This window comes from Sorex fumeus, unplaced genomic scaffold (assembly GCF_029834395.1).
Source record: "Sorex fumeus unplaced genomic scaffold, SorFum_2.1 ptg000006l, whole genome shotgun sequence".
In the NCBI taxonomy this organism is placed as follows: Eukaryota; Metazoa; Chordata; class Mammalia; order Eulipotyphla; family Soricidae; genus Sorex; species Sorex fumeus.
This window is the reverse complement of record NW_026606063.1, coordinates 521597-534534: the sequence shown is the minus strand read 5'-3', so window position 1 is coordinate 534534 and position 12938 is coordinate 521597. Positions and strand designations below refer to the sequence as shown.

At 47.2% G+C, this 12938-nt stretch overlaps 1 protein-coding gene across 7 annotated transcripts in view; it reads left to right on the top strand.

Annotated features, from left to right (window-relative positions):
* CD46 (CD46 molecule) overlaps positions 1 to 10350 on the top strand; it is a 41853-nt gene extending 31503 nt beyond the window's left edge. For 6 of the 7 annotated variants that reach the window (XM_056125058.1, XM_056125040.1, XM_056125021.1 and 3 more), the window contains 4 exons: positions 2444 to 2491; positions 4390 to 4425; positions 6592 to 6652; positions 10123 to 10350. In XM_056125058.1, the coding sequence (XP_055981033.1) occupies positions 2444 to 2491; positions 4390 to 4425; positions 6592 to 6652; positions 10123 to 10198 (221 nt within the window). In that variant the 3' untranslated portion in view covers positions 10199 to 10350. Of the gene's footprint in view, positions 1 to 2443; positions 2492 to 4389; positions 4426 to 6591; positions 6653 to 8872; positions 9091 to 10122 lie in introns of those variants that run through there. The other variant, XM_056125013.1, reaches the window with a different exon arrangement.
* Positions 10351 to 12938: the final 2588 nt, after the last annotated feature.

The window sequence follows — 12938 nt, the reverse complement described above, 5'->3', positions numbered from 1 at the left end:
CAGTCCCCGCAGCTGGCCCAGGTTACCTGCCCAGCTCAAGGTGCCAAGGTGCTAGTTTCTCAAGTCTTCAGCAGCTTGGCGTTTCTTTCTTTTGCTTTGTTTCATTTTTTCTTTTTAAATGATTAGCTATCCTGACACATGGGAAATACATCTCCTTGTAGTTTTTCATCACCTTTCCCTTGTGGAGTTCAGTTCATCTATTTTTTCCTTTTATTGTTCTTGCTTTTGGGGCAGGGGAGAAGGGCATTAGCAGATCCACCCTGAAGCATGCCCTCTGCCTTCTGACATGTTTTGTAGTTTTAACTCCTAGGTCACATTACTGATTCTTTTATCTTGAACTGATTTTTGTGTGATGGGATGCTTGTGGGTGTCCAAATTTTTAAGAACCATCAGTTGAAAAGATACTCTGCCCTGTTAATCTTCTTATGGAATGTCATCCTCTCTCTCTCCCTCTCTCCCCTTCTCTCCCTCCCTCTCCCTCTACCTCTCCCTCTCCCTCTCCCTCTTCCTCTCTCTCTCTCTCTCTCTCCCTTTCACTCTCCCTCTCTCCCTCTCCCTCTCACCCTCTCCCTCTCTTCCTTTCTCCCTCTCTTCCTCTCTCCCTCTGTGTGTGTGTGTGTGTGTGTGTGTGTGTGTGTGTGTGTGATGATTCATATCTCTGCCTTCTATTCTGTTCATTGCTCTGTGTGCTGTCTTCCATGCTGTGCTGGTCATTGTTGATTATTGTGGCTTAATAGCAGGTTTAAACAAAAAAGCATCAACCCTCTCAGCTTTCTCTCAGTTGTCTTGGCTATTTCCAGTACCTGTGGAGTCCATGCGAATGTTAGGGTGAAATATTTATATGTGCAGAAGGGACCATCGGGTGCTGGAGAGACAGAAAATGGTTAAGGCACTTGCCATGTTTGATCCCCAGACCCCCTGAGACCTGCCCAGGTGAAACCCGTGTGCAGAGCCAGGAGTAAGCCCTGAGCACAGCAGGGTGTGGTTCCCACCCACAAAGACAAAAAAGCATCACCAGGATTTTCAGAGGCAGTAACATTTAATTTGTTGATGACCATGTGTATTATATTCATCTTAACATATTTAATTTTCTAATGCATGAACACAAAATGTCTTTCAGTTTATTTACATTTTAAGTTTCTGCTTTGTGTTATTTTCAGTATATCACTTCATTTGTAAAATTCATTCTTTGGACTGTTTATGTTGTATAGTGTACAGAAACACAACTAATGATTGCACTGGGTCCTGTACCCTGCAACTTTACTTAAAACATTCACTAGTTTTAACAGGTGTGTGTGTGCGTGTGTGTGTGTATGTGATTCCTTTAATTATCCTTATGAAACATTCTCTCGTCTTGAATACGGGATTTTATAGTTTTTCTTTTCCCCTGCCTCTCCCCACCTCCCCTGACACACACACATACCCCACTTGCTATCGTAGAAATACTACTGTTGTGTCCATTTGAAACCACCCCTTTTCAGATCCTGCTTACGGGACCAATCTTAGACCTTGGCCTGTTCACATGCCCCAGACTGTGCTTTCTCAACACAGCCTTCCAAGGCAAATCATCTCTCGTCATCTTTCTGTTATTGCTTAAAGCCTTCTATTGTTTTCAGTGTTTGTGTAATAAGAAATTACTAGCTGATTTTGGCAATATGCTGGCAATAATGTGCCTATTAAGACTTTTACAAGAAACTGTTCCTGACACGATATAGATCGCTTGTTGACATTGGAATATGAATTTATACCTTAATGCTAATTTTGTGGGCTGGAGCGATAGCACAGCAGGTAGGGCGTTTGCCTTACATGCGGCCGACTTAGCCGACCCAGGTTCGATTCCTCCGCCCCTCTCGGAGAGCCCAGCAAGCTACCAAGAGTATCTCGCCTGCACAGCAAAGCCTGGCAAGCTACCTGTGACATATTTGATCTGCCAAACACAGTAACAAGTCTCACAATGGAGACGTTACTGGGCCCACTCAAGCAAATGAACAATGGGAAGACAGTGCAGTGCTAATTTTGTGGGAAAATATTAACATAATTTATATAAGGAAAATGGAGTTCTAAGAAATTTTGTTTAAAAGACAATATTCAAAATCTGTAAATTTGGAGTTCTTGGAACTTCCTCAACACACACATACACACAAGCCACACACACAAACACACATATATATCCACATGTATGTTTGGGCTGGAGCGATAGCACAGCAGGTAGGGCGTTGGCCTTGCACTTGGCCGACCCGGGGTTCGATTCCTTCGCCCCTCTCGGAGAGCCCGGCAAGCTTCCGAGAGTATCCCACCCTCATGGCAAAGCCTGGCAAGCTACCCGTGACGTAACAACAAGTCTCACAATGGAGACGTTACTTGTGTCCACTTGAGAAATCGATGAACAATGGGAGGACAGTGCTACTAATTTTCTAAGTATTTTTTTCTCTTTTCTCTCTAGGTGATGTCAGACCCAGTGATCAACCACCCGAAACGTCCGGGCATTTAGGTATTATTTAAGTTTTAATAACCCAACTTATGAGACCCGACAGTTCTCCCGTCACTTGCATTGTTAGCACAGACAGGAGTACGTCACATGCTGACGTGATAATTGTATTTGCCGTGAATCTGAGGACGAATGTAAGCAGTCGTCCATTTAGACATGTCTGGGTAGTGAAATTACTTATGAATATCCCAAGTCAGATTTCTATCGGTGAAACAGTTTTCTCAACAGGTACACTTACATGTAGTTCAAAATGTGTACAAAACAGGGACTGGCTAGATGCTTCAAGGCTGCAGTGCAGGTTTTATTGCCGGATGCCAGGTTTCGTGCCCATTACCACATGGCCAGCCAAGTAATGTGGCTATGATGATGCTATGTGTATACTATTTAAACATACACGTTATGAGTGTATGTGTGTGTATATATGTACAAACATACATACATATGTGTGATACATATCACATATATAAGTGATGGCATAGTAAATATATGTGTATGCGTGTGTATATACTGAATATACAACACTCACTCAGATGAAGGAAGTGTGTTTTATATATGCCCTATCGTATTCGGTTTATATGGGGAAATGTTTACAGTTGTTTTAAAACTTTATTATAATATAGATCATAATTATAATGTATAATGATATTGATTATAATATTGATAACAAAAGGGTTGGTTGAATAATACAGTCCAGCGCCACCCCCCCAGTAGAGTCCACTGCCCCCAGCACTATCCAGGACAGCCCCACCCCCACTCCCCCGCCCTTGCCGGGATGCGCTTCCTGCTTGAGGCCAGTTCCAGTTTCTGTGACCTTTGGGAGTTTGCTCCCGATCGGGTTTCTTTTTAATTGTTATTATTCATCCACTGATTCCGCCATAAGTAGGAGATCATGCCGCTGTGTTCTCTCTAGTGTGGGTTGGGCTTGTTTTTCTGTAGCAGCTCATGCTCCCACTCAGGTCAGCTCTGCAGCCCTCTCTGCACAGGCGAAGGGAGCAGGCGGGAAGGGCGGTGCTGTGACTCTGTGGCTTCTCCCAACTGGTCTGTCCTTTCATTCGGATGGGTTAGTGCCCACAAGCTTTGCATGCAGGTGGGACCCATCTGCCTTCACTGTGCGTGCTGGGCACAGACCCGGCATCAGGAACTCTGTGACGCCTGGGATACCCACACGCACACTCATGTTAGTGCCAGGAAGAGCAGAGTGAGATGGGGCTTTCTGTTGGCCTTTGACTTGGATTTCTGATGCAGATGACAGTAGTTTAGAAGCAGAAGCCCTGCCACAAACGTTTCTGAGAGTTAAGATTTTTGTAGGTTTTCTTTGTTCTCTGAGTAGTGGTACCTGATTGGGTCTCTGTGCAGAATTTTTACCCATGTGCTCTGATGTTTCATTGACATTTTTATAATCTCCTTGGGAATGATGCTAGGTTTTCTCAGGGAGAAGGTAGATGCACTAGGATATTTTTGAGGCTGATAGGATATTTTCGTGGCTAACCTGTAAATGGAAGCTCTGGAGAAGAGTAATAGAACTGAACCGATGACGTAGGCCACAACTCTGCTCCTGGAGAAAAGGGATGACTAAAATTCCAGGAAAATCACTGAAAATAATGGAATGAGGAAGCAAACTGACTGAACAGAACAACACAGTTTCAAAACAGTTGCCAAACCTCACCTCAGCGCAGGGTGTTGTAGCTGTGGCACAGGGGTCCTGAGAAGAGTTTGCCAGGGAGTTCTGCACCTGACCTGTTGAGAAGGTTCTGGCTCCAGGTGGCCTGGGACCCTCACACTCACTCTGCAGCTGTCTGGGTCACTGTGTGTCCTGCTGGACGTTTAGATGAGTGCATCACCATTAAAAAGCACCTGCTGTCCCTACATGCTCAATTTTTTCAAACTGCTTTCATTTTCAGGTCCTGGGGTCATTGCAGTGATTGTTTTAAGTACAGGTAAGTATCCTGACTTTGACACCATTTAAACCAAAAATGCCTTTGCGGGCTGGGAGGGGAGTTGTGCAGGTAGACAGACCTGGCACTGGTGAGACCCCTGGCACCGCATGCCCCTGAGCAGTATTGTCTCTGAGCACTGCCGCATATGCCCCTGTACATTTTTCTTGTTTTGGTTTAGGGGTCTGACGGTGATAAGTGCTTCCTCCTGGCAGTTTTGGAATTCTGAAATTTTAGCAATTAAATCTGGAGGGATTTCTGCCCAAACCTGCTGAGTTCCAAGATTTGTTTCTGAGTCTCAGGGATCATGGCCATTAAGCAGTTTGATCAGGAACCAGAGAGGCCTTGCCTCCAATTATATAACTGAGCTGGAGGTGGTTTGTGGGTGTGTCTCCCACATACCTAACTTTTGGCCATTTGCTTTCATGATGGGCTGGAGCGATAGCACAGCGGGTAGGGCGTTTGCCTTGCACGCGGCCGACCCGGGTTCAATTCCTCTGCCCCTCTCAGAGAGCCCGGCAAGCTACCGAGAGTATCCCGCCCACACGGCAGAGCCTGGCAAGCTCCCCGTGGCGTATTCGATATGCCAAACACAGTAACAACAAGTCTCACAATGGGGATGTTACTGGGCCCACTCGAGCAAATCGATGAACAACGGGAGGACAGTGCTACACTGCTACTTTCTTGGTAAACTGGCCCCAAATTGTTGAGGTCTGGCCAAAGGCACCGCAGCAATTTTGGGGTATCTGTAAGTATGAAGCTACCATCAGGCTGCTGATGCACTCACCTCACAGGTACAGATTGACCTGCTGGCAGCACCATACCCCGTCCCTAAAGGTTTTTTTAAAAGCTCTGTGGACCTGGAGAGGGTGTGCAGTGTCTTGGGGTGGCAGTGGAGGGTGACAGTCCCTGGTCCCCCACATACGCTGAGCACAATCCTGCGGGCCTGCAGTCTCTGATCCCGGCAAGAATAATTTCCAGACACACTGCAGTGTATTCTGTGTAAGCTCACAAAATTGGGTGCGACCCTTGGTGAACACCACAGCAGGAAGTATGGTCCTGGACAGTGAGCAGCAAACTCATGACTCATGGCCTAAACTGAGAGTATGACCCTGGACGTCCATGACCCGTGAGCCTTAACCGAGAGTGTGGCCCTGGACAATCGCAGACTTGTGCGCTGTAACTCAGCTGTGACTCAGAGTGTGACCAAGTGACCACACTGCCTGCAGCAACCTGAAGGAACAGGCTCTCCGGGAGCTCCGTGCCTGAGTGTGCAAGCGTCCATTCCTTGGTGTCACGGCACCAGCAGCAGCCCAGCAGGGGAAGGGGCCGGAGCCACAGCAGAGCAAGTGAGGCGCCCGCTTTCACACAGCCGACCCAGGTTCTATCCCCGGCACTGGGCACGGCACCCTGAGACCCGACGGAGTGATCTCTGAGCACAGAGCCAGGAGTAAGCCCTGAGCACTGCTGGGTGTGGCCCCAAAACGAACAAAGTGAAGGGACGGGACAGATGGGCAACTTAAAAATATCATCGTTCCAGGGAAGTGGGGAAGCAGGTGGGTGAATGAGGAGGAGGACCCGGGATAGCATAAGGACACTGGGCATTCTGGTGATGCGGAGATCTGGGAACCGTGTGCAGAGACCGAACCATTCGAATCAGCTCTAGTAGAAACATGTCACCCAGGTGATAGCCCAGCCTGGGGGAGGCCCCGAGTTCGGTCCCTGGCTCAGCACGTCCCTGGAGCAGCGCCATGTGGAGCGGCGCATCATCCTGTAATGTTCTGTCGATCCCGTGGCCCCTCTGGCAGGAACGCCGCTCAGACAGGCAGACACTGGCTTCACGTGGCAGTGCCCCTGCGCTGTATCGTCTAGTCTGGTTTACTCTCTGTCCACTTAGTCAGCAGCCCTGAAGAGGGGGTGACTGCGGGGTGACTGCCCACGGGACTCTGTCTACCGCATATGCTCTGGCTGTTTGCTGGATTGAGAATAAGGAGGGGTCTCTCTGGTCGAGGGGTCTGGGCTGGAGTCTAGGGGGTGAGGAGTCCCGATGGAATGCAGAGCTCCTTGAGCTTAAATAACAATTACCTTTTATTTCTTCAGCTCTATTTTGAATCTCTATGACCACTTTCCAGATTTACAAGTCAGATTTAAATTTCCGATTTCTTATAGTCGTTGGTGTTATGCTGGCCAGCCTTGGTGTGTACAAGTATCTTCAGAGCAGGAAGAAGAGGTAAATTCCTGAAGCATGCTTCTTCTAACCTCCTGCTCCGTCTCACTCCTGAATGCTCTGTGGCTGTGGCTTGTTGCTGTGATGTGTCATGTCTGTGTAGACTGCCTGTGTTCATGTGCATTTCTGTTCCCAATAGTATATCATGACAAGGTAATTCGCGGTGTTGCTTCAGCTAATTCTCACTGCAACAGAAATTCCTGTAGGACTTGAAGTTTCACTCTACGGGAAATCTCAGGCCGTTCTGGACGCCCCTGCCCATCCTGCCAGACATACTCAGTTCTCTGCTGGACCAGAGGCCAAGACCAAAGTAAAGTCCAGAGGCTGTGATAGGTGCACCCACTGAAGCTTTCTGGCGAGAGCTTTCATTTGTCCTTACACTTCTCTAGTTTTAGAAGCTGCATTTGTGTCTCACTCACACAGCCCATTTGGTCGCTTTTGTCTTTGGTTCCCTCGGCTCTTGGGTCTCCCTCTTTGCTCTTTTAATTCACTTGATTGAGGTAAGAGAGATGAAGCTCAGTGGGGAGGTACGGGGTAAGTTTACCGAGCCCCTCAAGTCACACTGGGTTCATGTCTAGAACGTGAGAGACTTGGAAAGGAGGGAAGCACAAGTAGCATGTCTTCTGAGGAGAATGGGATTCTTTAACTTAAGTTTCAGTGAAATGTTTAATAATTTGGGGAAAGACGTGGGCCTTTGTGGAGATTGGAATTTGGAATTTTTTTCTTTCTTTTTCTTTGTGCCCCATTAGCTTTGGCAGCAGCTTTGAAAATCAAAATAGTCCATTTAAAAACTCTTGAATATTCATGACATTATGATATATTTTCTTTTTATGTTAACCAACTTGATTGTACTTTCTAATAAAAGTACATTTTAGTACAGTGGGTAGGGTGTTTGCCTTGCTTGCAGTGAATCCAGGTTCGATCTCAGGCATCCCACATGATCTCTCAAGCACTACCAGAATTAATTCCTGCGTGCAGAGCTAGCAGGAAACCCTGGGCATCACTGGGTGTGACCCAAAAAGCAAAACAAGAAAATTAATAAAAGTAAGATTTATATTGAGAACTATAGACACTGTACTTGCCTTGCACAGTGCCAACCCAGATTCTACCCCTGGTACCCCCTATGGTGCCCAAACCCCACCAGGAATGATGCCTGAGCGCAGATCATAAGCCTTGAGCGTAGCCAGCTGTGGCCCCAGAACAAACCCCCAAAAATGTACATTTTTCTTTTCTACTATTCTTATCCTCCTTTTATATCACTTGCCTGTCTTTTTGGAGGAGGGTAGCTGTTAGACCACACTTAGCAGTCCTCGGGGTTATTTCCTGCTCAGTGCTCAGGGTCACTCCCTGTGGGCTCTGGGGGTCAAACCTGGGTCAGCTGTGTGGGGAAGCGTCCCATCAGCTGTCCTGGCCGCCTGGCCTTTTGCCTCATTTCTTGAGCACTCACAGTGCTTCCATTTCAGTCTTAAGTCTGATATAACAAAACACGTGATACATGATTCTTTGGTTCTCGCAGTGGTTTTTTTTTTATTGTGTACACTGTGAATAGCAAAGAGCATTAATGAAGCATTTTTTTACAAGTTCAAAGTTAAACAAATGACTATTTTAGAAAGTAAAGCAAAATAGCTCTCCGTGGGGCCAGAGATGATAACACAGCAGGTTGACTTGCCTTGTCGGCTGACCTGGCTTCATTCTCTGACAACCCCTAGTCCCCTGAGCCCTCCCAGGAACGACCCCCAAGCACAGAGTCAGGAGTAAGCCCCGAGTACAGGTGGATGAGGCCCCAAAAGCAAAGGGACTCTTTGCTTCTTACTTTCCTTTTTGCTTATATTGCTGTGCCAAAACACGCAAAGGGTCCTTGGAGAACTCTCTACAAGTTAATGACCTTTATGATTTTCTGGTAATCTTACCTCCAAATGAAAGATCCAGTATCACAGTGAACTAACAAAATGTGTGTGTGTCTGTGTGTGTGAAGAAGCCCTATATGTCACAGCACAGAGGCCATATATTCTTCTCAGTGAAAACAGAAGATCTCTATATTAAACACTGTGAGTTTTGGGAAGGCGATGTATCTGACCCAGTGCCACATAATTCCCAGTATTCAGAAGCATCGTTGGGGGAAAAGTTAGATTGGTACAGGCAGATAAATTAACAATCTTATTGAAGCACAAGTAGCAAATGTGTGGGAGTCTTAGGGCTGATGTTCCCCATTTTGACGATCAGGAACTTTCACAGTCAGCAATCGCCGGACGCTTAATTCAAACCAGTTTCGGCTCTCTCCGTGGGCTGCTGGACTTCAGGACAGAGTTTTTCCGACTGGCCTTTCACAGCCTGAGTTTCAGTGGTCGCACCTGCTCTGACACCGGGTTCACGAGCTGTTCTACTGGCATCCCCTTTAACCCAAGGAACTTGTGTGACCACAGTATCCAGGTGTACGCAAAAGAGGTACACAAATACCACATAATCATAAGTTTATTTTTAAATAAAAGTTGTTTTTCCATTTCACACGGCGTGTAGTCGCACCCCTCTGTTTAAGAAGCCAGGTTTCGATAGGCTGTGTGTGTTTGTGTAGAATGTCCAGCGCCAAGGAGCTCACTATCACTTTCTTTGGCCCGCCCATCATTCCTGTCAAAAAGAAAATTGTGTCCTGAGGACAGAAGATCAGCTCCTACATGGTTCCATTGTGGTGTGATACTTACCTGGTCCAGAACGGATCGATGTAAACGTGTGGGACTTAGGGTTTGGGGACACAGTGTTCTGTGGCCTCCAGCTTCAGGGATAGCAGCAGCCCAGGTGATTGTCTTTACGGCCATCGACCACAGACTTCTGAGTGCAGGAGAGCAGGCAAGCTGGCCTGAGGCCACTGTTCTCTGTGGCTTCCTCTGCGACTCTCTCTCTGGGTCCTGGTCTTGTTCCTCCTTTACTTTGCTTGACACTTACGTGTCTCTTGCCTGTGTGCTTCTGAAATTCACAGATATGGGGCCAGAGTGATGGCACAGTGCAGAGGGTGTTTGCCTTGCACGCAAACGAACCTGGGTTCCATCCCTGGCATCCCATATCCCGAGCAACACCAGGAGTCCTTCCTGAGTACAGAGTCAGGAGTAACCCCTGAGCATCGCCGGTGTGATCCCCCAAAAAAAAAAAAATTCACTGATAGTTTGTGTGCATCTGTGCTTCTGCTAGGACTTGGAAGTTTTCATAGGTGTGTGATTTCCTTTCTTCCAGTTAAATAAGTTTTCATATGTGTGTGATTGCCCCCTTCCAGGGGAGGGGGCGCTGGAACAGTAGTATAGCAAGTAAAGTCCTTGCCTTGCAGGGTTCCCCTGCACCCTCTATGGTGCCTAGCCTATGGTGCCTAATTCCTGAGTCTAGAGCCAGGAGTGACCCTTGAGTATTGGGTGTGGCCCACACATCATTATTTAAAAAAAAATAAATAAAAGTTTCTAATGCTGTCTTCTTGGCTTGCCTTCTAGAGAAACAAAGAACTCAGAAGCTTCCTTTTCTACCTACCGGAGCAAATCCAGCAGTCCAACAGAAGAGTCAAACTAAATGGCCCCAGAGCCAGAGTATCTGGTCATCTTCCATTGCTCTTCAATCCAGTTATACTACCCTTGGCCAGTCAGTGCTACCACTTTCGAGAAACATTTGGAAAGTGCCTCAAAAATTAAAGAGTGGAAGCACCAGGTGCTCTGGCAAGACCATGTCAGTGCCATTGGTGGATGGGTGGGTCAAGAAGGCTCTTTGGCTACAAACACGAGACACTTCTGCAGAAGCCTGCCGCCCCTGAAGGAGCCCTAGGCACGGGGCTAGGGACAACCTAGATAGCGGGCCATGGCAGGCCTCACCTCAGTTAGATGCTCAGGAGAAGGGCTTCTGCATGCCGGGCAGGGGGGTCTGGGAGGAAGTCAGCTATTTAAGAACATCCCAACAGATAAATCTCAGGAGTGGACACATCACAGTAGTTAAGGGTTACTGCAAGATCTTGTTACAGAAACCGAAAGTCTAGGCTAGACAGTGCTGCTGGTCAGTCATAGCTCATCAAAATTAGCAGAAAAGCCACGTCTCCTCTCCTCTGCCTCACCCCGTGGAAGCTCTGCTCCGCCTGCCCTGAGACAGGCACTTGGTGGCAGGAGGTCACCTCCTCTGCGGTCGCTCCTGAGCTACATGGATCTGACTCTGGGGAGGCGGATCTGCTTGGAACACATCCTGGTTGCAGTTAAGAAAAGGGATTTTTTTTCTTTTTGGGTCACGCCCAGCGATGCATAGGGGTTCCTCCTGGCTCTGCACTTCAGGAATTTCTCCTGGCGGTGCTAGGACTGTATGGGATGTTGGGAATCAAACCCAGGTTGGCCACGTACAAGGCAAATGCCCTCCCTGCTGTGCTATCCCTCTGGCCCCAGGAAAGGGACTTTTTTTTCCCCAGTTTATGGCATGGTAAATTTTTTGTTTTGTTTTTTAATTTTATTGAATCACCATGAGATAGTTAACAAGCTTTCATATTTGGATTACAATCACACACACAATGATCAAACACCCATCCCTCCACCAGTGCATATTCCCCACCACCAAGGAAAGGGACTTTTAAGTAAAATCTTGAACTTAGTTTGAATGAAATTAGCATCTCATGACTCAATTATTTTGAAATCTTTTGTTGAAAGATTAACTCCATCAAAAGATTCTTTCAACAACTCCCAGAATGTATCTTATACTTTTATTGCAAATTTTTTCTACAAATGTGAATATACTATTATTAGCTCTTAAACATTCAAAACTGGCAGTTGGAATTAAGGTTTACTCAATTAACAAAGAATATTATTGGGACATCTTATCCAAACTTTTTTTATGACATCTTATTGTCTCATTCCTACTTTGGACAAACTTGCAGGCTATTGAATGTAGCCTGCCCACAGGGCAGAGTCTGGCAAACTCCCCGTGGCGTACCCAATATGCCAAATACCAGTAACAATGATGGGTCTCATTCTCCTAAAGAGCCTTGAATATAATCTCAGGGCTAGGATGAAAGAGACGTTACTGGGGCCTGCTCGAGGCAATCGACGAATAACAGGATGATGAAATGAAATGAAAAATTATTGGGACATATTCTTAAAGCTAACACCGTACAATTCAGATTTCTTTTCTTACCCCTCCCTTTACAATTCAAGTTTTATAACTGCAACTTCTTGATGATTTAAAGACACTGAAGTTTTTGTATGGCATTTGTTCTCACCCTCTTGAGTAACAAGAAACCTGTCTAGGGGGCCAGAGCAGTAGTCCAGCGGGTAGGGCATTTGCCTTGCACGCTGCCAACTCGGGTTTGATCCCTGGCATCCCATAGGGGCCCCCAAGCACCGTCAAGAGTAATTTCCTGTGTGCAGAGCCAGGAGTAACCTCTGCGTATCGCTGGGTGTGGCCCAAAACCAAACAGAAAAAAAAAAAACCCGTCTAAGAAATCAGTAAGGATTCAGAGGGGGTTGCATTTCTGTGTCCAAAGCCAGAGGAATGCAGCTTTGTTCGCAAGAGGGCGTCTTTCTCAGAGAAGCCCACTCAGAACTGGAGGCCACCCCAAGTTGCCGGGGGTGCTTCTCCCCCTCCCAGAAGGATGAGGGATCTTCTGGACTGGGAATAAGGCCAGAGCCCTGCTTTGGGATGTCTCCTCAGCGGCGTCCCAGGAAGGAAGCCAGCTGCTGCTGGTGCAGGAAGGGAAGTGCCTCGGCTCTGGCCCGCCTCGCGTGCTCGCTTCCAGCAGGTTCTGCAGGAAGATGAAGTGTGGGCACGCCAGCCAAGGTTCTGACTGAGTTAGAGCTGCGGCCTCACCCCCGTTGCTCACGCCCCGTTCAGGAGCGCCGTTCTGTGGCGGATAGCACAGAGGGTTGGGCACTTGCCCTGCACTCAGCCAACCAGGCTTAGTCCCTCACCCCACCTCGGGTCCCTCGAGCACTGCTGGGTGTGGCCCAGAAAGCAAAAAAAAAATTTTTTTTCAAGTGGCCTTAGAAGGGATGCTGTGCTGTTTCTGCATCTTGTGAATCCTCAGACTGCTTTCTGCTTATTAAACTGACATCGGTAACCATTTCCACTCCCATTTTTTTTCATTTTTTTCCCTTTATTTTATTTTTTTTTAAAGTTGTAGATTTACAATTTTTTGTGCTTTGGTTTCAATTATACAATGATCAGATACCCATCCCTCCACCAGTGCCCATTTTCCACCACCATGGATAATATCCCTCCCACCCCCATCCCCCCATCCCCCCCGTCTCTGTGGCAGGGCAATCCCCTGTGTTCCCTCTCTCCT